This window comes from Gracilinanus agilis, chromosome 2 (assembly GCF_016433145.1).
Source record: "Gracilinanus agilis isolate LMUSP501 chromosome 2, AgileGrace, whole genome shotgun sequence".
In the NCBI taxonomy this organism is placed as follows: domain Eukaryota; kingdom Metazoa; phylum Chordata; class Mammalia; order Didelphimorphia; family Didelphidae; genus Gracilinanus; species Gracilinanus agilis.
In genome coordinates, this window is record NC_058131.1 from 314,106,205 (window position 1) to 314,130,613 (window position 24,409).

The 24,409-nt window shown below is 37.8% G+C and overlaps 2 protein-coding genes across 2 annotated transcripts in view; both read right to left on the reverse strand.

The window, feature by feature from the left end:
• The window catches only part of LOC123237342 (zinc finger protein 208-like), a 219,607-nt gene that overhangs the window by 138,082 nt on the left and 57,116 nt on the right, over positions 1-24,409 (reverse strand). The window lies entirely within an intron of this gene.
• Positions 3,674-24,409, reverse strand: part of LOC123236593 (zinc finger protein 624-like) — a 49,416-nt gene continuing 28,680 nt past the window's right edge. The window contains exon 6 of the mRNA XM_044662984.1: positions 3,674-3,735. Coding sequence (XP_044518919.1) covers positions 3,689-3,735 — 47 coding nt within the window. The 3' untranslated portion in view covers positions 3,674-3,688. The remainder of the gene's footprint in view (positions 3,736-24,409) is intronic.

Sequence of the window (24,409 nt, forward strand, 5' to 3'; positions counted from 1 at the left end):
ACTTCCCAGCTGTGTGACCCTGGGCAAGTCACTTGACCCCCATTGCCTAGCCCTTACCACTCTTCCACCTAGGAGCCAATATTGACTCCAAGAGGGAAGGTAAGGGTCTTAAACAAACAAACAAACAAACAAACAAACAAATAAATAAATAAAATAAAAACGAAGCTAATCCAAATAGGCTAATGATAAAAAAATGAAAGGTCCCATGTGCAATAGAATATTTAGTAGTGGTAGCAAAGAACTGGAAACAAAACTATTCCTATTCATTAGGGAGCAGCTTAAAAAATTCAAATGCAACAAAATATTACTCTCCTGTAGGATATGACATATATGTTGAATACAAAGAAGAAGCCTGGGAAGACTTATTTGAACTGATACTAAGGCTGATTACTTAATCAGAAAAACAAACACAATGACTATGACAATGCAAGTGGGAAGAACAATCACAAAACTATCAAAACTGTAGTGCCTAAACTTGGCCCTAAAGAAAAATTATGAGATTGTACTTCCTTCCCTTTTGCCAAGGAAGGGGACTATGGGTATAGAGCACTAAATGTAATGTTGGATTTTTGATATATTGATTGATTTTGCTCTACTGTTGTTTTTTTCTTTCTTTGTTATAAGGGATGATTGCCTGGGAGAAGGGAGGAATATATTGGGAAATGTCTGGAATGTTAAAAAAAAAACAAACCCAAACCAAAAAGATAGCAAATAATTTCTTTTAAAGAGTTAGAACCCCTTAAAAAATTCCTTGGCGAATGTGTGGAGTGGAATTTTGGGGGAGGCTTGTACTCCCAGAAATCACTCTAATAAGCAGACCGGAGACTCAGTAAGATGCTGGCAGAGGTCATGTGGCTTTATTTAGGAAGAGGGGGGGTAAGAGGGGAGCAGAGAGAAAGATAGAGAGACAGAGAGGAGGGGGACACTGTCCAGAGAGATCTCTCAGAAGCAGTATCCAAAGGTGCTCAAATGAATTCAAAATTTATAGGAATCTAACACAATACCACCTCCTCCTCTTTCCCACCATCTAAGTGTGACATAATGCTTTTGTATGTTATGTTTCTATCCTCCTTAAGTTTTCCCAGTGCTTCCAAGCCTATGGGAGCATTTCTCAAGTTTGCAATTTCTGAGTTGAGTCAAAATTTGGACATGTCCAAGGTCTTTCAGGCTGAAACATTTAGGACACGTAGTCAAGATTATAATTTGTAAGTTTCAAGATATCTCTCATGAGAAGTGGGTCACCCAAACTTCTTCCCATGGCAAGAAAAAGAAAGGAAGGGTATCTTTTAGCCACACTAGAAAAAAGTATATTAAAGATGTATATTTATGTGTATATAAATATATATATATGAAGCTATATAAATAATATATTATATATATATAAATAATAATAAATAAATATAAGCACACACACACACACACACATATATATATATATGAAGCTGCTCGGGGAGGGGGATTTCTCTACTCTTCATAAGGAGAGATTGGTATCTCCCTTTTGAACTGCATGTAACTTTCACTAATTTTCTATACGAAGCTGCCAGTCTATGATTATACTAATTAATGTATTTTGGGGAATAATGCAGGATTTCATCCCATACAATATGAATGCAAAAACAAAATTGTCCCCTCCCTCAAGAAGCTTACGTTCTACTGACAGACAGGACATTAAGAGGGATATGCATTAAATCTTTATTTCCAAACACAGTAGCAAAATGGCAAACATTAAAGTGAAAACTGTTGAGGGCATACTGTATGGTGATTAGGTAAGGAGATTAAATACAGCTACAAAATGTACATACAAAATTTAACAGCTCTCAAATACAATTTTACAGTCTGGAAAGAGCATGTTAATGGGGAAAGGTAAGAATTGAAGAGTGTACCTACCATGATATAGAAACAAAGAAAAAAAATCATTAAGGGAATTAACTAAGGAGAGAGGCAAAGGACAAGAGGAAATATGAAAAAAATAAAGATTTCTAGTGGCAAGCTGTCATCAAAATCTAGGCCCTTGTTCTTTTGTAACAGGCATGGCCAATGAGTCCTGGGAACATACCTGCTTCTGGTAGTGGTTGATGATGCAAAATGAAATGGCCCCTCTCCACTTTGGAGCATGAGGAGTTCTAGGATTGCTTCTGGGGCACTTACTACAAGACTTTTTTGATTGGAGGCAGGGCTAGAACTGGTTTTGCATACAAAAGGCTGCTATAGGAGCAACTCAACTCTTTCCTCCCAGCAGGTTCAAGTAAGGAAGGTAAGCTGTAAGCCTTTGTGTGGAGAGAGGCCTCTGAGACATTTGAATTATGAATACGGTATTCCGTTTTTAGTGTCTTTGAGTTTTTTCTTTCTTTTTTATTTTTTGGGACATAGCTATAATGAGAATTTGTCTTGGATTAGCATATTTATTATAATTTATTACATATTCACTACAAATCCTATATAGTATATAATTATTACCTCACATATTATATTATATTTTTATTTTAATTATAACACTAGCATCTTTCTTCGTTTTCCCTTCGTACCTTTGTTTTCAAATATCCTAGTCCTTATGTTTTGAGTGATAATACATGTACAACCCAGATTGAATTGCTTGTCAATTCTGGGAGGGGAGAGAGAAGAAGGGTAGTAGACAATATTTTAAAAAATAAATGGTACCAAAAATAAGGGCTATGGGACTTTAAAGGTTAAACTAAAACTTTGAAAATCATTTAAAAAATAAATTGGGGGAATTAGATAAGATAGCCTTTAAAGTCCCATCCAACATTAGATCCATGAATCTATAATTTACCAGTGCTCTTTCCTTGTGTTGGAAGCAAATTTCTCTCTCCTTTATGTTGCCTTTTTAATGTCATCTCTCAGTGACCCAGAGGTTATATGAGTATAGATAAACCCTCAGAGAAAGGAAGTTAAAGAATCAAGGAACCAACTAGATGGGAAATTGATTCCACAGGCACTGCCCCTCTGGGCGGCCCAGGCAAATTAAGAAACCATAGTGGGTTCCTGAGAAGTGATGTGTGAGAGTTAGTGGGTGGAGAAAAGGGTTTATAAGGTCAGATATGGAGCCTGTCAGGGTCTTTTGGCTGGAGCGTGGAGGTTGAAGGATCCCTTGTCTGAGTTTAGCCACAGGCCCATCATGGAAGTCAATAGATTAGAAAGCTAAGTATCTCTCCACCTCTTTCCTATCTTTCCTTCTCTTTACTACTACTGCTACTTTGATTTAATGAAATTATTAAGCTACTATCAGTCTCATAATTTTAATTATAACACTAGCATCTTTCTTTGTTTTCCCTTCATAACTTTGTTTTCAAATATCCTAGTCCTTATGTTTTGAGTGATAATACATGTACAACCCAGACTGAATTACTTGTCAATTCTGGGAGGGGAGAGGGAAAAAGGGTAGGAGACAATATGAATCATATAAATTTGGAAAACTTGTGTTGAAATTTGTATTTAAAATAAAGATATAAAGAAAAATATATAAAATATAAAATAATGATGTAAATAAAAAAACATTCAAGTATCCCAGTCCACAAAAATGTTTTTAAAGCTGTTTTTAATTTTAAATTTAAATTTTTTAATTTTTTCCATGGTTATATGATTCTTGTTCTCTCTCTCCCCTCCTCAGTTTTTTCTTTCTTGCTCCTTTAGTTGAAGGAAATCACTCTAGGCTGCAATTTCTGGGGCTTCAGAAGGTCAGGAGAGATGGCTGCCACATGTCCGGGAGTGGAGTACCTGCCAGATTTTGCAAACGACTGAGTCTAGAGAAACTCCAGTGAGGCTCTGATGAGCAATTTATTCATCCCTGACCAGGAGTGAGTTAACCCAGAGATACTCTGCCTTGTCCTAGTACAAGACAGCAATTCATCCAGCAGCCTTGCTGAATCCAAAAAGCTAACTTGTGAGGTGAATGTTTATAATCACTTTAAATTTGCAGTTACTTTCCCTCAGGGTCATAGTGGTAAAAGGGACAGTGTGCTCCCATTGCTGCAGAAATGCTTTGTATTTCTGTTCTCTCTATTCTTGACCCCTTATTGAACCAGTCCAACTCTACAATTCTCTACACTTAGGTCTCTTATCCCCTTATGCCATTACTGATCTTATCTTGCCAAGAGTCATCCTTGGATTATTTCCACCACCTATTGCCTTCACTCTTTTCACCTGCTGCTGAACAAAACTGGAGAAAATAGTTAAACTGTGTAGAATAAGGGCACTATGCATTGGTTACCCAATCTCAATTTGGTCATCATTGCACTAAGGCAATTCTTTTATGCTTCCAAAACTGAACTCATTATCTTTCCCTAAAAACCTTCTCTTTCCAACTTTCTTATTGCTACCATACTTCCATACTTCCACTTACATAAACTCGTATCCTTAGGGTCATTCTCAATTCCCTATGTCACCCTCCATATGTAATCTGTAGCCAAGTCTTGATTTTACCTTGGCAACATCTTCCATATGTCCCTTTTGTCTCCTCTGACATAGGCTCTACCCTGGTGGAGGCCTTCATCATCTCATGTTGGATTATTAGAATAGCCTTCTAGTTGGTCTCTGTGAATCAAATTTCTCCCTGCTACAATCCATTCTTCACTCAGCTACGAAACCTTCCTACAGTACATATTGGACCTGTAATCCACCTCCTTAAACTTCTGTGGCCCCCCCGCAATTGCTTTAGCATCAAAATACTATGTTTGAGGGGGCAGCTGGGTAGCTCAGTGGATTGAGAGTCAGGCCTAGAGATGGGAGGTCCTAGGTTCAAATCCGGCCTCAGACACTTCCCAGCTGTGTGACTCTAGGCAAGTCACTTGACCCCCATTACCCCCCCTTACCACTCTTCCACCTAGGAGCCAATACACAGAAGTTAAGGGTTTAAAAAAATAAAAATAAAAAAATACTATGTTTGACTCTTAAAGTCCTTCAAAATTTGGCCCCTTCCTAACTTTTCAGTCTTTTTGAACTTTATTCCCCTCTACATACTGTATAATCCAGTCTTGGTCTCTTGTTATTCCTTACACATGACACTCCATCTCCTGAATGCCTTTATGCTGGCTGACCTCTATGCCTGGAATGCCCTTTCTCTGACTGCCTCTGCCTCCTGGTTTCCCTAGATTCCTTCAAGCTTCAGCTCCAACCCAACCTTCTGCAAAAAGCTTTTCTCAATCTTTGCTCACTGCTAGTGCATTCCTTTTGAGATTTACTTCAATTTACTCAGTATATATCTTATATGTATTATTTTAAAGTCAATTTATCTATTTCTCTTCAAGTTATCAATAATCAAGTAAAAAGGGTTTCAAATCATTAATTACAATTTATGCCAATCAAACTTTAGAAAACTAATGATGAAGAATTCTTATCTCTTGACTAAGAGGTGAAGGACTAGAGATGCAGAATGAAGCATGCATTTTTCAGGCACAGTCAGGGTGTGGACATGTTTTACTTGTTTATACACATTTGTTAGGAAAGAGGACTTTTATCTGTAGGAAGGAGGATAAGGGCAAGGGAATTCTGTGGGCTGCAATAGGTTTAACAAACAAGCAAAAAAGAAATCTTGAAAATAAAAGAAGGTATAACAAAAATGAATACAAAAATAACCTTGCAATAAGTAAAAATAAATGCTGGTTTAAAAAAAAGGCATATAAAAGAGACAAGCTGTGAGTTTTAAAAATATTGTGTGGGTTTGGGGAACTGCATTCCCCAGCATGCCCCAGGGGTCCCTCCCCCCCCCCCCCTACTTCCTGGCATGGGATTGGTTTTGAATGGACCAATCCTGTGCTAGGGAGGGACCATGCTTCTCCCCCCCCCCCAACTTCCAGACATGGGATTGGTCAATATAAGGCCCAATCCAGCACAAGGGGGCCTTGGAATCTGACTAGATTTGGGGTTGAGTCAGGTAGTCAGTTGCACTCCAGTGGAACTCTGGTGTTTTTTCTTTGAATAAAAATTTTTGTTAGACAAAGAGAAAGAGTTTTCTTTTTGGCATTACACAGCTAACTTCAAATCTCTTAAAAAAGGAGAGAAAACCAAATTACCACAAACAAAAATGAGAAATAAATTATAACAACCATTAAGGAAATAAAGAAAAGTATCATAACTATAATATGTTATTATTATACACAAACAAATGTGATAACTCAAGTGAAACATTAATATTTGTAAAAATATAAGATACCCAGATTAACTGAATAAGTGCTAGATCATTTAAACAACCAGATTTCAGAAAAGTGAAATGTATAAGCAAACCATAAAAGTGAAAAGGAGGAAAAAAGAAAAGAAATAAAAAAAAAAGCCTTTGGTCCAGATGGATCTTTCATTTAAAAAACAATAATTAATCCAAATGCTACACAAAATATTCCCAAATATAAAGAAGGAACTTTATCAAATTCATTCTATGAGAAATATGATCCTGATACTCAAACTAGAGTAAGATAAAAATACAAAGATCTCTTATGCCCTTATGCAAGTGGTTCCCAAACTTCTTTGGCCTACCGCCCCCTTTCCAGAAAAAATATTACTTAGCCCCCTGGAAATTAATTTTAATAGCAATTAATAGGAAACATAAATGCACCTGTGGCCATCACTACTCCCCTGGATTGCCGCAGCACCTACCGGGGGGCAGTAGCGCCCACTTTGGGAATCACTGCCTTATGCCATTATTAATCCTATCGTGGCAAGAGAAAATTATAAACCTCCCGTTGGTTATTGATGTAAATATGTAAAATGAAATGTTGGCAAAGATATTAAAGAAGAACATTAAAAAATATTTCACTGTGACCAGTTTGCATTTATTCCAAGAATGCAAGAATATTTTAATATTGGGAAACCTGTAATGTGATTAGTAATATTAATGACAACAATAATAAAATCACATTATTTTAGTTGTAGAAAAATCTTTGGCAAAATAAAGTATGCATTTATAGTATACACACATACAAATGCATAAAAATAAAGGCTTTTTCTCTAATGTGATCAAAAGGATCTAAAACAAACAACTAACATTTGCAATAGAGAAACAGTTTTCCCAATAAGATCAAGAGTAAGAGAAGATGTTCCTTTGTTTTTATTATATTTTGATACCATTCTATAAATTCTAACCAAAGAAAGTCAATAAAAATACAATGAGAAAATTATCTAGAATCATTCTACAAAATAGCTTGGCATTAAAATAGAAAAGTCACTAAATTGTACAAATCCTTCAACCCAGAAATATTGCTACTAGGTCTATATCTCAAGGAGGTCAAAGACTGAAGGAAAGGTACTAAAGGTAATGTGTTGTTTAAAATTATTCTAAGCCCTGGGAGACAACTCCCTGCTACAACTTCCCCTGACACTTCCCACTTCCTTTGTGGGAGGTGTTGGAGAAAGTATAAAAGTGAGAGTTTTGGCGCCTTTTCGGTCTCTCCAACTGGACCTTGAAGGAGTGCCTACCAGAGGAGACCCTTTTCCCTACCTAAATCCCCCTCACTCAGCCCAGGAATCTTAACACTAACCCTCCTCACCCTTGCCAAGCTAAAACCAAGCAGGAGGTCTTACATAAACACTCAACAGGGGTCTGGGAAAACCCCCGGTTTCTCTCTGACTACCACCCATCCCAGCCTAATTCTAAAACTCCCTGCCTGCCCCTAACTCTAACTACCTACTGGAAAAAATAAAAGAAAAGCCAAAGAGCCTGAAAACCTAATTACCTTTGTAGGAAGGAAACCTGGAGTGCTTTGGTGTGCTTTGGTCCCAGCCCCTTCCTCCATCTTGATTCCCAGAACCTGGCAGTGCCTTGTCCCCCCACTTCTCATTCCCCCCCCCAGCACTAGTCCCACCCTTAGTCTCACCCCTAGTCCCACCCCTAATTCTCTTCCCCCTGTGGTACTGCATCTTGGCCACTAGAGGCCAGCACTGAGCACTCAGTGTGTAGAAGTCGCTCAATATGATCTTTTCTATACAGGAAAACTTTTTGGCTTTTGCCAAATTGGAAACCCTTTATGGTTTCCGAATGCCTCCTCCTTTTGATGCTGCTGGCAAATTTTCATTTTTAAATTTCTAATAACATGCAGAAGGCTACAAATAGGAAACTGCAGGCCCAGATCCAAGCAGCAGTACAAATCCAATTAGACAATTTCAAATACTCTATGCACGATGCACTGGAAAAGGAGTATCCAATGCAAATATGTTATTCAGAATTTTGCGAGGCTGTTCCCAAAATACTCAGAGAGGAAAGTCCTATTTCTCCTATTTCTCCTGAAATAGAAAAGGAGACAGATGTAACGAAACTCCTCTCTCATCTTGTGCATCTCCTGGCCAACCCTCCCTCCCCTCCTCCTTCTCCTGACACTCCTGTCCCTTCTCCTAGTCCACAACTAACACCAGTCCAGACCATACCGGTTCCTACCAAAAGTGCCTTGGTAAGCACACAAAAGACTCAGAAAATAACAAAAACAACGCTATGATTCTGATTTATGATTCTGATTCCTATGATGGCCTTTTCCCCTTAAGGGAAGTGCCTACATTAGACCAATCTGGGTATGTAATAAATTTAACACACCATACTCCATTCACTCCTCAAGATATCAAAGAATTTAAAAAAGACATTCCAAATTATAGCGACGAACCCATAACTGTAGTGAAAAGGATGGAAGACATATTTTTCCAATACAATCCTTCCTATAAGGATGTGGAAAAATTACTCCAGATCTTCCTAACAGAGAGAGAAAGAAACAAAATCATCTCTCATGTAAATAAGGCCCGAGGACAAAATGTAGTACACTGGCCATGCAAAGATCCTCACTGGAATTACAATGATCCTTAGAAATATTTGCAGTTAAATAATGCAAGGGCTGCAATATTAAAAACAATGAAAGAATGTGCAGAACGTCCAGACAACTGGAACAAATTTGATCGCCTAGTGCAAAATGATGTCGAAACTTCCTCTCAGTTTATGGACAGGCTTATTGAATTGGGAGGTTGATATTTGGACTTAGATTTATCAACAGAGCAAGGCATAAGACAAATAAGGTGACAATTTGTAAACAATTCTAGCAGAGTGGTCCAGGATTACTTTAAGATGCATTGTCCCAAGTGGCCAGAAATGGATCTGGATGAATTAAGAATAGCTGTGTATGTCACTAAAGGACATAAAGAGACAAAGGTACAAACTAATGATCTATATAAAAAGAACTGAAATCATTATGTAATAAACTAGAAAAATAGGAAAGAGGGCATGATGACACTATACCAATACCACTTGCCCCTCCCCGAGAGTCAAATTATCAATCTCTGACCTGCCACTTCTGTAACAAGAAGGGCCACTTAATGATGAATTGTGGGAATCTGTTCCAGGCAATTAGGATTAATAATAACAACTACAACAATTTCAGGAATAACAATAATAATAACTATAGAAACAATACTAATTTCAGAAACAATAACTATTGGAACAATAACTATAGGAATTGCAATTTCAGGACTGATAACTCAAAACAAATGACCTCACAGCAGTATCTTCTGAGTGGATCTTGTTCATGAACGACTCAGGGTGCTACTGCCCCTCCACGTAGGTTAGAAGGTGGTGCCCCTTAAAACTCTATTGCTTTTGTTGTTTTTATTGCTATTGACCCTTTTCAGTTTTGTCTCCTCCAAATAGCAAAGAAGAAAAAGCAGAATTTTACAATACAGTGCCTGTCTGCCCTGTTATCTTTATTTGTGCCATCCAGTACTTGACATGTGCCTTTAAGGAAGACCATAACAACTTGCATTGTATTGATAATTTGGAAGACTTGTATTTTGTGTATTTGTAAGATTTGATCAATTACCTTCAAAGAAACATGTATCTGTATTTTGTATTTTCTTAAATGTATCATTACTTTTATTCATCCATTGCTTTACCTCATTTGCACTCACACTGTGGATCATGGCTAAGCTAAGAGGAAATGCATCTAAATTCTTTGGTAAGAACCATTATATTCTACCCCACCTTAAGTGACAGGAATTACAACATACATATACATATATTTTTTTCTCTCATTGTCACTGATTATAGGAGATATTGTTATGGATAAAATCCTGCAACCATATTTTCATAGGTTGCTAGCTGGCAGTTGCCAATATAGAACACAGAACCTGGCAGAGGACCCAGGCTGGGTGCCAGGGTGACAGTTGAAGCAAGGGTATAAAAAAGGGTCCCCAGACTCCTGACTTCTTCTGGCTCTGAACTCCAGGGTTAGGGAGGAAAGGGTGGAAAGTGGGCCCCTGGGTGGTCAGGGTGGTTTTAGGTAGATTCTTTAGATAGGTAGGAGCAACTACCATTGCTAACCAAATTCAATAGTAATTTTGGCATACCCAATAACCCTTATTATAAACAAGAGACAAATTCTACAATCAAGACATCACCATCTGACCCAGGGCTTGGCAGCCCTGGTTCAGCAACCATGAGTATCAGAGTTGAGATTGCCCTCAAGGCATTCTTATACTGCTGCACCTAAGAAGACCATTCAGTATTTCCTAAAGTAGTTTAGTGATACTACTTATTCAATATCTTAGCTTACCTCACCCACCTTCCAACTCCCTTTTACCTGATTCAATTTAGTTAAAAAATAAACCCATTTAACCTCAAGCTTAAGATCTTTGAAGTCATTGCCTTTACCTTTATCAAGGGCCAAGTAACACCAGAAGTCAGATCAGATTATTAGCTCCAGTTGGCAAACTTTTATTAAACAGTTAGTTTCAGGAAGTGCCTGGCACTGTTACCAACTCCCAGACAGAGAATCCTGATCTTAAAAGAGTCTTGGCTTGGCTAGTGAGAGAGTTCATCTGCCTCACATTCAGCATAAGTCCAGGATCATATACCAACTTCTACATCTGCCTAAGGGCCCCTTGGGCTGGCCTTATACACACACTCTTCCCCCTGCATTGCAGCAAGCTCTTTACATTACAATATATATTTTGAAATTTTAGCACATTTTTTTAAATTGCATGTGCAGTTTTTTTACTTGAAGCACATGTTATCTAAATTGAAAAAGTTTTTGGTTATTAGATTAGTGCAGGTTTAGTATATCCATTTGTTCTAACTGTAAATGCCTGCCCAAAAGCCTTAGACTACTGAAACTGCCAGTGGTATTTAACTTATCTGAGACTTTGCACATATATCTGATTCGAAGAAATGGGATCAACAAAGGAGCACAGATTTCATCTATACAGTGCCAAAGAAGCACAGATAGCTACACAATGTGAAAGCAGCACCTACTTAACCTGAATGATGCCAAACGAGCACACAAGTCAAATAGAGAAACTAATCGTTGAGACTTCTATGCCAATAAAAAGGACTTGAACCTAGTGTGAGAATTGAGGTTGCAACGCTTAACATATGTTAAGATGTAGGACTCCTCAAACCATACTCCTTGTAAAATTTATATCAAGTACCTAACAACTGGCTCTTCTGAATCCATATTCTATCCTTGAGAAGAAATGACAAAAGGACAAAAGAAGAAAAGACAAAACAACATCATATTAGACTAATAAATAAAAATCTAGTCCCTTTTTCCTAATTTTCTTACCACTTGGTTGACTGTGGTCCTGGTTGCTAAGTGGGTAAGTGTATGATGTTGGATATGGATTACTTTAATTGGGTGTTATTCAAAGACCTATTGAGATTTTTTTTTCTTATTTAGAATTTTTTTCATATAAAATTTAGAATTGGATATTTAGAATTTTTCATTCACTATATATTTGGTCTTTTTGTGGTAATTTTTCTGATGAATTTGATTGGCAGTGATTCATATGCCTCTTGCCTCAGTCATATATATCCCTCTGTGATTTCAATATTTCTTTCTATCCTCCTCAGGGGGGAATGTGCACATGGAGAGTTTAAGTTATTTTAGGAAAAGAGATTTGCTACCTCCTGCAGTCCAAATGGAGATGGCAGTGAAGACCACATGAAGAACGCATGCTGATCCAGGAGCCTAAGAGAGCAACTGGATGTGCAAAAAAATTTTGAACTTTGGGAGGGTTTTTAATTCATTTGTCTGGTTCAAAATTCATTTGTCTTGCTAAAATTCATTTGTTTTGTTAAATTCATGTGTTTTGTTTAAATGTATTTGTTTTATGTATATACATATTTTGTTGTGAAAGAAGGGGACTGCCCCCTGAATTTTTTTTTGTAAAAGAAGTGCCAAGTATTTGATTTCCTTACATTGTAAAAATTGTTACCATCCTCCCCTTATATTGATGTATATACCCTTTATTTTATTGTAATTGTAAATTTATTTATGTTTGTTATGATTGTTATATTCATAATCTGGGAAGTGATGGATGCCACCTTGACTGACAGGGATGGCAGTTGGAGAGACTCAGAATGTTCCCAGGTGCCATGAGCCAGGGACAAACGTTGGTTGGCCCCATGGTATAAATACTCCTGACAGCCACTTTGAGGGAAGTCTCTGGAGGTCTCTGGTCAGGAGTCTCTGGACTGGGAAATCTCTGAGTGGGTGGTGAAGAGTGGCAGGGAGCTCTATGAAGAAGAGGGCAGGAATAAATCTGAATATTTCCTGATGACTATGAGAGCTAGTGCATTACCAACATTGGTAGTGAGAAAGTTGAGAGAATAAGATCATCAATACAGTTGCATCAATAGCTTCCCTATTCTCTGGCTTGGCTGTGGCCAAGTCTGGCCAGAGGTAGTGGGAGTGAGCAAATATCTAGCTTCCACCTGATCAATAGCCTCCAGTCCTGATTGTCAACTAGTTTATAGATAAAAGATCAATAGGAGGGGCAGCTGGGTAGCTCAGTGCATTGAGAGTCAGGCCTAGAGACAGGAGGTCCTAGGTTCAAATCCGGCCTCAGACACTTCCCAGCTGTGTGACCCTGGGCAAGTCACTTGACCCCTATTGCCCACCCTTACCACTCTTCCACCTGTGAGCCAATACACAGAAGTTAAGGGTTAAAAAAAAAAAGATCAATAGGGTCTCTAATCCCTAATCCTTGACCTTGTTATCCTTTCTCTGAGTACAGATAAAGAGTACTCTTTATCAACAAGTACCTTCCTGAGTGGTCTTTATATCACGGGCCTTGGGAAGGGAGTCAAATGCAGTCAGAAACTAAATGTTATCCAAGGCAAATCAATAGCCCAATACTAATCTATCCAACCCCAGGTTGGACCTGGAAAGGTTACCCATCTATCTAGGCTCTTGAGGGTCCTTCCTGGACAACTGTTAGAGAGAAAAGGATAAATTATAGCAGCAGTCAAGGGTGATTGGAGTTGGTGTTCCTCCATCATCTGCAGCTGAGGAGAGTACAAATAGATACATCAACATCATTGTATGTCTATACATCTCCTTTGGACCCCTTTTTATTTATAACATGATCCATTGGGGAGACACATCTCCCAAAAGATCACAGGGAGGAATGTGTCATTTAGAATTATTCTAAGCCCTGGGAGACTACGTTGAGTGCTCAAAGTTTCACCTCAGGTATACATTGATGGGAAGTGGATATGTTAGACATAATTCAGTGGGAAGTGGGGATCTGTAAAAAGTCCAAAAATAGGAAGGGGAGTCCCCCCTGATACCTGAAGAAGTAACTGGTCCAAATGCCTTCAAAGTCCTCTCAATATCACACATTGAGGCTAACTTTCACATAAAGTAACCCTATACAAAGTATTTACTTTGATTATGAAAGTGGACACATATCATTTTACATTGTTACAGATAGATTGCTTTTGTATAGTATATTAGCTATTGCTTTTCAAGGCCCCTTAGGGTCTTTCTTCTCTCCTTGTTTTCAAGGCAACTATTCCTGATCTCTTTAGTTGTCCCATGTATAACTATGTCTAACCAAGTTTATTTGCCCAAGTCTTCAGGCCTAAGACCAACAAAGAGGTGATGAAGACAATACTAATTGCCTAAGAGACTCAATTACAGGTAACTGAAAACAAGTGACAAAAATGATTTTTTCCATGAATTGAATCTATGTTGAATTGGCCATTGATTCAAACTGATCCAAATTCCAACTGCTTCAACCTCATGAGCACTGATAACCACCTTCAGTAAGGGAAACAAATGCCTCCCCTGATTTTATCAGGCATTAAATCTTTAGAAGTTTGTCTCAAGCAGTGATGGGCAAACTACGTCCCACGGGCCAGATGTGGACCCCTGAAATGTTCTATCCAGCCTCAGGACATCATTCCTAATCTGACGAATACAATGAGTAGGATACAATACAATGAAACTTCGAAAGAGTTGCCTTAGAAACAGACTGACAGATGAGCATTTCCTTTCCTTTGGCCCCCTCTTTAAAAAGTTTGCCCATCACTGGTCTAGAGTGTAGAAGTTTTGTCCAGAATGATGAATGGTGGTAGTTCTTCAATTAACTTGGCCTTTATTTGGAACATTGACTATTTCCCTTGAGAACATGGCACTTAATTTGGTATCTATAACCTTTTATTTTTAATAATGATACATTTTAATATATTTCATTTTCTTTACAGTCCTATGTAGTTTTATTTTGTGCATTAAACATTTTGAGAAAGGGTTTCCAGGCTTAGGATTAGACTAAGGGGTCTATTAAACAAAAGGATTTAGAAACCTTGCCATAGAGGATAGGATGATTCAGTGATATCCCTCAAACAGAACTTTAACTCTTGGGGAGAATGGATATTTGTCAGAAAAGTCATCCAACTGCTGACTTATAAAAGAGACTTTTCTATGTTTTCTCCTTTTGGGACTGACCCAATCCCCTTCTGAGGCCTTGGATTCCTCTAGGATAAAGTGTACTTTTGGGGCTTATCAATAAAAATTTTTCCACTGGAATTCTGAAAAAAAATCTGCATGTAGGTAGGTAGGTGTGTATACATGTTTGTGGAATGCAACCTATTATTTGATATACTAAGATGCATATCATTTTGCTTTTTATCTGAATATTGGGTCACTTGTTTCATCTAATAAAGATATGATAATGACTTAAAAAAAGAAAAAATACAAACTATTAATAAAGATAAAATAAGACAAACTGCCTAGTAAGAATTCTTTGCATCATATATCTCCAAGAGACATATGATATCTGAAATTTATAGGGAACTGGCACTAAACATATAAAACCAAGATCTACTCCCTAACAGTAGTTAATAAAAGAATATGTACAGTTTCCAAAAGAAGAAATTAAATTATCAATCAAACATACAGAAGAATGATCCAAATTATTAATAATTATTAATGTAAAAATTAAAACAGATCTAAGGCTTCATTTAACTTCCATCAAATTGGCAATGACCATAAATGATGGAAATAGCTGGAAGAACCACAGAAAGTCAAGAACACTAATAGATATAGTTGCTTCATGGATCTTTAAATTGGGCCGAGCACTCTCCAAAAAAGCCTGGGATCTATACAAGAAAAGTTACTAAATTGTTCATGTCTTTTGATCTAGTGATCTCATAAATGGGCATATAAAAGGTTCATATATGACAATTATTCAAAGAAGCAGCCTTTTATTGGAAGCAAAAAACTGGAAACAAGGTGAGCACCAATTAAAAATGAACAGTTGAACAAACTATTGCATATGAATATGATAGAAAAGTATGCTCCAAGAAATTACAAATTGTAAGCAATTTGGAGAAATTCGAGAAAAAAAGCAGAAGCAAAAAGAAGCAGTTACATAATGTGTAAAATGACTAAAATAACATAAGCAAAAACAACAACAAAGGGAAACTGAACTCAGAATAAATTCATTGACTAATATTAAAACCCAGAGGTTGAATGACTGTGGCCTGTAGAATGTGTCAGATACAGAAAGACAATCACTGTACTGGTTGGTTCTGCTTAACTATTTTCCTTTGTTAGAAAAGGGGACCATAAGACATACATAGTGAAATAGGATAATTACTTGACCTAGAAAGATGGTAGTCCAGGAAAGTACTCTGATCTGTCTATAACAGGCTGTAGGCCGGTCTGATAGGCCTCACCACCCAAATAACAGTTAAATGCGATCTGACTGCTGTTGATCTTGTAAAATAGTATTTTGATTTATTAAATATCTCAACACAGGGAAAGGAAGGAGGGCCAGGGATAGGATTTCCTAAATTCTAGTTTCTCTAATTCTTCTCCCTCCCATCTGAAGAGCTCTCACGAGCCCCTCTTCTGGTCTCGATGCTCCCTTTCCTACTCTGTCTGTCTAGACCCCCAAACCCTATCTGTACTTCCTGACCTACTGGCCCTCCAAATATTGATGGTGGACAAGTTTATAGTTCAGCAGGAATAGATAGGGTAAGGTAAATGGTGAAGTCGCCCTAGTGGGCCCAGCCAAATATAGCCATGACCACACTTCCGGGTAGACATGTCTCTGGGCTCTGGTTGGCTTCTTCTCAACAAAGATGAAATCTCTTAGGCTACTGGAACACAGGAACTAGGTTGATGGGAACAGAAGAAATCTGAGGGGATAGGATCTCTCTCTCAGAGACAGGATGGTTGATGGAAGAATCACAGGATCAGGGCACATGGCTTCCCACAGAAAGTGAGGTAACCAACGGCAGGAAGTGCTCTCTCCCAACTCTGGAAGAGACAGGAACACTCCCCCCAACTTATATCCTTTCCTCACAATCTCTCCTGTGGAATCTCTCCTGTTTAGTTCTGTGCATGAGCCAACCCAGCTTTGCAAAGTCAAGCACAAACCTTTGCAAAAGATTTTCCTTTGTTCTCTATCTTTCTTTCATTCCCTCCTTTGTTCAGATTTTAACAAAAATTAGTTTTATTATCTGAGCACCAATAAACTTACCTTGATTCCTTGTTGCATTCTTATTCTACATTCTAACCCCAAAATAACAAACATCTATTCTTACTGAGCTATACCTATTTTAACTTCTCTTTTCTAGGGACTTGAACAAAGGAAAGGAAGGGAAAGGAAAGGGATTTACAAAGTTCAAACACAACACAAAACAAACTAGAAAATGTGAATATAACCTACTAAGAATACAAAATGCAATAAAATTCAAAAGTTAAAACTCTCAATAAACTCTTCAAAACAAGTTTGCTATCAAAACCTTATAATGCTAAACTAATACAAAAAACACTTCTTTTTAGATAGACTTAAAAAATTACTTATGCAAAATGCATTTTAAAACTCTAATCTGAACAATTCAAAACAAACTATTCTAAATTCTACTATTGCTAATACATTTAACCAACTTTTCTACTTTGAATTGTGAACTAAGTATCCTATCTTATAAATCTAAGGTTTCCTTATCATTTGAACTATATATATCCTATTTACATGATATATATACATATAGCTACATATATTTACGTATCTGTATTTTACATATGTGCATATGTACAAACTTGTAAAACTGCATTTCAGCAACTTTTTTTTTTTTTTTTTTTTTTTATCCTGGGACTCCATTCTAGGAGCATAGGGCCACAACCAGTAGGTAGTGGGTCACATTGTCGCTCAGGGTCACCCAGCTGGGAAGTGTCTGAGCCCGGATTTGAACCTAGGACCTTTCGTCTCTAGGCCTGGCTCTCAATCCACTGAGCTAGCCCAGCTGCCCCTACTTAAGGTTGCAGTTTCTTTAGCAGATGTAGTTTTTACATGTCACATACATTTACATATTATACAACTCATCTATACACATATACACATGTACATTATAATTATGCTATTTCTAACTATGTTACAAGTATGTACATAACTTGCAGAGCTATTTATGTGTATGTGTGTGTAATATGTAATTTATTTACCATATGTTCCTACACTAACCTCTGCTGTGATCCCTGTATGTTTCCTGATGTTACCCAAATAGAATATCTCAAACAGACCTTCTATTTAGGTAAGATCTTATGGATCTAATATGTCTAACTATTTCACTACTATATCAACTCTTTTCCAGAATATCCATTTACCTATATGGATATTTTTCAAATACAGATCTTATACAGTTAGTGGAACATGTGACCTATATGTGCTCATTGGATGTAGAATACTTACTCAAGACTTCAGATCTCTTCATGTGTTGCCTGATGGTTCTCTTCTATCTTGAATATATGTTATGTTGCATGAAACTACATGTGAAAATGTGTTTGTGTTTACTGATGCATTTATCTCAAATTCTGGAGTCCATTTCTCATCTGATCCTCTTCTCTGTATAATCTTTATAGTCTTCACTATCCTGTTAGCCTCAGGTTAGCTGTCTCTGCCTTTTCTCCTTCCTACTGCTCAGATCTTTTCTTCTGGGCTGCTTAAAAATTCTCTTCCTCTGGTTTGTCCCCTCCTTATGAACTTTCTGACTGACGAATCTTTCTCTCTCAACTCTCCTCTATATAGCTGTTTTCTAATTCTTCTTCTCCTTTTCTATCTCCTAAATCTCCTAAATTTATCTGTCTCTGTTTGTCCTTCACTATTTTTACTGTGAGCGATTTTTACATGGGAACAATGAATCCAAGGGTCTTTTTCTAAGATTTTAACCACTGAAGCTGTTGTTAAGATAACCCTAAAAGGTCCAGACCAACTTTCTCATGTTGCTGATGTTTTAGCAAAGTTCTTTAGTATACTGAGTCTTCTAGTTTTACATTATGAAGCGAATAATCCAATGGCCCAGATTGTTGTAATAGCCCATATTATGAAGCTCTCTCAATCTATCCTGCAAAGCTGTTATATAAGAAGCTATCTGTATGTCTCCTCCCAACATAGAGACATAAGCTGGTTTACTGGTTTTGCTTGCAAGAGTACATGGCCACACAGCATTTCAAAAGCAAAAATATGTAGATCTGCACTAGGTCTTGTACAGATGTAAAACAGTGCATGAAGAAGGATTTCTGGCCACTTCAAATGAGTCTGAACAAAGTTTTCCCACCACTGATTTTATCTCTCTAATCAACCTCTCAACTTTTCCAGAGCTCTGTGGGTGGTATGGTGTATGGAAACTAGCTATTATTCTCAGATTTCCATAAACTTTTCCTAGTATTTCCTGCATGAAGTAAGTTCCATAATCCAAGTCTATGTTAACAGGGACTCCAAACCTAGGAATTATTTCCTTCAGCAATATCTTCACTACAAATCTTGCAGTATTTTAGCTGATGGAAAAGCTTCAGGCCAACATGTAAGTCTATCTACCAGCACTAAGCAATATTTGTATTTTCCAGCTTTGGGTAATTGATGTAATCTATCTGTAAACTTTCAAAAGCGGTATATGTCAAAGATCTCCCACCTAAACCGTTTTAAATACAGCCTGATTGAACTTCAAACAGATAGCACAAACCTAGATCAGAGCTAACACATTTGCATCTGGGAAGTTAATATCTACCCCCTAAGTGTCCCAGCTAATATCTTCATTTGTATTCACTTCATTACAGTCTCAGTAATTTGATTTGCTTTCCTATGACTTAGTATTCTCCCCACAGCTTCCTTCAGCTTGTTCCATATTATTGCTCAAAGTGTCACTTATATCTTTGGATTCATTGTTCCCATGCTCACTACTCTCTCTTTGTTCTTTCTCTGTTTTTGGTATTGTTATTGTGTCTACGATTATTACTATAGCCTTTTCTTCTATACAATCTGCAGTATTATCATTAATATCATTTTGTATATCTATGTTTCTATCAGTTTCTCCATCTATTTCATTTTGTCTTTTGGTTCCTGCTTCTATGCTTTCTTGGATAAACCTTCATAATACTGTTGCACCTTTAAACTCTGATTTGTTATAACTAGCTCTTGTCATTTGTGAGTATCTAGGTTTTTCAGCTGTCCTGACAAACTCTTGCATTGTATATAAATCTGGGGCTTGTTGAGATGACTGCCCACACACATGGCTACAACATTGCATCTGCTCTTGCCTTTGAACTTGGGGATATCTTTGATAAGTATTTTGATTCCCATATCTGTTCTGTCTCCACCCACCATTTGAATACCTATTGTTATTATGAGTAGGCATTTGGGACCTAACACAACATTCTTTAAGAAAATGTCCTGGTTTGTTACATAAAAAACGTCTTGGAGGATTGGATCTCTGTTGCCTAGTGGTATATTCTTGCCTCAGTTTGTATGCTCTCTGTGCAGCCATGGTTTTTACCTCATTAATTTCTTTCTCTTTCAACTTTCTATTAGCCTCTTTAAGTTGGCTCCAAAGCTCCTCTACCAATTCACTCTTATCCTCAGATTTCTTATCCCTATCTGCGTCAAAGATATAAGATGCAGTCCTACGGAGCTCCTCTAAACCCATCTTTTCCCACGTTTGACACTGCAACCTAAAATAATTCCTCACAGGGGCACAACTATTTTTAACAAACTGATACCTAATGTGTGCTAGATTTTGCTCTATAAAGTGATTCCATCCTGAGCAGATGCTCTCCAGCTTCAACAAGTCTATCAAGGAATGTAGCTGGATTTTCCCCGGCTTCCTTTCTTATATTCTCCAACTTCGACCATGTATCTGGTCTTTTTGGATGAATCTTGTAGTACAGAGAGAGGGGGACAGAGAGTTTTGCAGGCTTTGGCTGAGTTCTGATGTCAGTTATGAGTTTAGAATCTTGGAAGAAAGTTTCAGTTGGATCTGGGACCTGGTGGAGAGAGAACCAGGGCCAGCTGAGCTGCTTCTTCTCTTGCTGAAGATTGAAACCTAGCCTAGCTTTGGAGTATTTATTTGAGATTCGTTAATTTAGATAAACCCTTTGTATCTCCATACTCTACCTCATTTCCCTACCTTCCTTCCCTTACCTAAATGTCTGTTAGGAGTGAATAAGGAGATTAAATCAGAGAGTAGTTTCAAATCTGTGAGGGTTTAGCTATACTCTTGCAGTACTTTATCTATAGAGGTTTGGTAGCCATCATCACTTTGAGAGCTGAGTTAAGGCAGGACCTTGCTCAAACATCATCTCTGCTTCCCTTCCCCCACCTGAGGTTTCTTTAAGCAACTATTAGGGCTTCCTTTAATTCCTTTCACCTTACAATTTAACCTGAGAAGACAATAAACCCCTTTTGTGTTTAAAACAGACTTTTTAGTTACTTTGTCAGTTAATAAGTAAGAAAGGGAAGAAGAGGAATAGGATCAACATACTCTGGGCTTGAAGGGAAGCCGGGGTATCCATCTTGAAGGAAGGTGTAACTTCAAAACAAGTCCCTTCCTGTGAAATTAACTAAAGTCTATAGTTAATTTCAATCAATCTATTTCCCCAGTTTATCTTTAGTCTAAGTCCTAGTTTATAAGCCCTGCTGCTCTTTGCCTGTTTAGATTAATTCATCCTCTCCCTGGAGATCTTTGTTACTTCAGTGTTATACTCCCTGACTTCAGCCTCATATTATATCCTGCATCTCACTATTACATCCTACCTGCAACTCATATTACCTACCTAGTAAGTCCCTGACAACATCCCTTCCAAATCCCCATTAATCTAACACCTTTCCCAAATTCATCCATAACAATCTTCATTGCTTCTCTCAACGATTGTCTGGCTTGCCCTAAAAATATAAAATTTTCAATTGAATTCAATTCAAATTGTGTTGTGTTTGAGGGCCATGACGTTAAGTCTGGGTTTCTAATTGTTTCCTCAATAAACTGGGCTTTTCCCCTCTTTGTGAATAATTCACCCAGCAAAATGTCCACGTTTTCAAAATTTGGATCATACAACTTTACAGTCCACTTGAACTCTCTTATGGCCATGTGAGGTTCCTCTAAGTATTTAGGCATTCTCTCTTTTAGGGATTTGAGATCTCCATCTGTAAATGGCTTCTGAGTTCTAATATGGACAATCCCTGCATTGGCTGCAAATAAGTAACCTCCTGTAGTGGTAATAGGGATGCAGCAACATTGTCTACTTCCTTATTCCCTTGTTCAATCACTGTTTTGTTTGGAATTCACTATTATTTTTCTCTGCCAAGTTATTTTGTTTTGCCTCAGTTTCCCCTTTTTGTTGCTTTAAACTTTGTTGGATTTGCTACAGGATCTTTTAGTCATAATAAGAGCCTTAAGTTCATTTTCCTTCTGGGCTAAACTGCCATTAGCTGTCAATTGAAGCAGGGCATTTCCAATCATGCAATAGGCCTGGTACATTGTGCAGTCTAAAAACAGTATAACTGGCACATTCGACATCATCCTAGCAAATGTCAGTGTCATTAGTTTCATACTGCCATATAAGTTCAGTAAAAAATATAAGTTTTCTGGTACTTATACCAGAAACATATTGTAACACAGGACTAGGTATTGGTATAATACTGGTAGAATTTCCATTGTTGGTATTATTTTGTATCTTTGTATGTATTTTCAAGTTGACAAAAAAAATTTTTTTTAGTACTGACCCTTTAAATTTTTCCAAGCCTTAGAGGTTCCTCAGCCAAGTGATTGGCAGGTCTTGTTACTGGGCAGATTTCACCAATGTTCTATTTACAGTTGGAAAAAATGGCTGTTTACAGTTCTAGCAACCTACTCCCAACTGGCTTCGGACTGTCTCACAAGCCAAGACTTGTCAATGAGGTAAAAGTTGACTTTTTATCTCAAAAACTGCCCAGATTTGATTGGTTCTTGCCTAGCCTGGCTCTGCCAACTGAAATAGGATAATTACTTGACCTAGACTGATGGTAGTCCAGTAAAGTACTCTGTTCTGTCTATAACAGGCTGTAGGCTGATCACCACCTCAATCTATCTTTCTTTCAATAGAAATTATTGTGAAATAAAAAAGATATTAATAAAATTCATTTTAAAAATAAATTTAGTAAAAATGGGCATATACTACCTAAAGAAAACAAAATAGGGAAAGGGGCTATAATATAGCATCATATTTTGAAGATGATATATTGATGTGAGAAGATTCTATTGATGGAAACATGATGGAGAGCATGTGGGTAAAAATCAATGGAGGGAGAAAACTATCAATGAAGTCACTAAGGGAGATAATATAGGAAGAAAGAGTATCATCATTTTTTTTAAATTTTCACAACCCAACCTTGAATAATATCCTTTCAACTATTTAAATCACTACAATGTCTTACTAAATGGATTATTTATTTGTAAGAATTTAGAAGGGAAAGCAGTGATCACTAACAAGTAGCATGAGTTTTAAAAATATATATTTTAGAGGCTTCCGGGTTAAGATGGCGGCAGAGTAAGAAGCAGCTCTTAACCTCTCCTGACCGAAACATACAAAACTCCTCAAGGGGACATAAAAACAAGTCCAGACGAACGGAGGAACCCCACAACAGGGCACAGCGTGGAAGGTACGTGGAATCGAGACATTTCCAAGCTATAAAGGGCTCTCACTCACTCAATCGCAAGCTGAGCAACCGCCCCACCCCCACCCCCTCCACACTCACCTATAGCTCCGAACCCAGCTAAAAAGAAATAGAGCAAGTTTGGGGCACCCATCGAGTCATCAGCAGCTCCGGGACCTGTTCCTGACAGCAGCAAGACTTAGGACCCCATTAAGTCAAAAAAAGCACGCGAAATCTGAGCGCGCGCCGGAGCAGGACGCTGGGCGCGCAGAGTGCCGGCTTGGTAGAGGCGTGGGTGGAGGCAGAACTAAGCCTAAGTGGGGAACCAGTGCAGACGGGTATACGACTGTGGAAGCAGCGCCCTGAGACTTGTAAAGAAACCTCCAGCAGAGGATCAAGCAAGAGGGCCCACCAGGGGGCTTGACCTTGGAAAAAACCAGAATTCAGACCTCAGGAGCCAATAGATTGGGAACAGACACTGAGCCCGAGGATAAAGCTGAGAAGCTGCTGGGCTAATGATGGCTACTCAGCATCAGCATCAGGAGGTTCAGAAGAGAAAGAATAATAACAAAAAGAAGAAGTCTTTAACACTCGACAGCTTTTACACAGAGAAAATCCAGACAACCGAGCAAACAGAGGAGGAGAACAAACAAGCATCCGGACCCTCCTCAAATAAGGAAAACTCCTCACAAGCTATGGAAGAGTTCAAAACTGAGATTCTGAGGAAAATGGAAGAGATCTGGCAAGAAAATAACAGTTTAAAAGGTAGAATCTTGCAATTGGAAAGTGAGGCTCAGAAATCAAATGAACTGATAAGCAAATTGAACACCAGAAATGACAAGATTGAAAAGGAATACCAAAAGATTATAGCCGAAAACCAAAAAATTATAGCCGATAACCAGTCCCTAAAGGCTAGAGTCGAGCAATTAGAAACCAATGATCTCTCAAGACAACAAGAACAAATAAAACAAAGTCAAAAGACTGAAAAAATAGAAGGAAATATGAAATATCTCAATGAGAGAGTGACAGACCAAGAAAACCGGTCTAGAAGAGACAATTTGAGAATAATTGGTCTTCCAGAAAACCCAGAAATTAATAGAAACCTGGACTCCGTACTAAAAGAAATTATTCAGCAAAATTGCCCTGAAGTCCTACAACAAGAGGGCAATATAGACATCGAAAGGATCCATAGAACACCCACCATATTCGACCCAGAGAAGAAATCGGTTAGAAATATTAT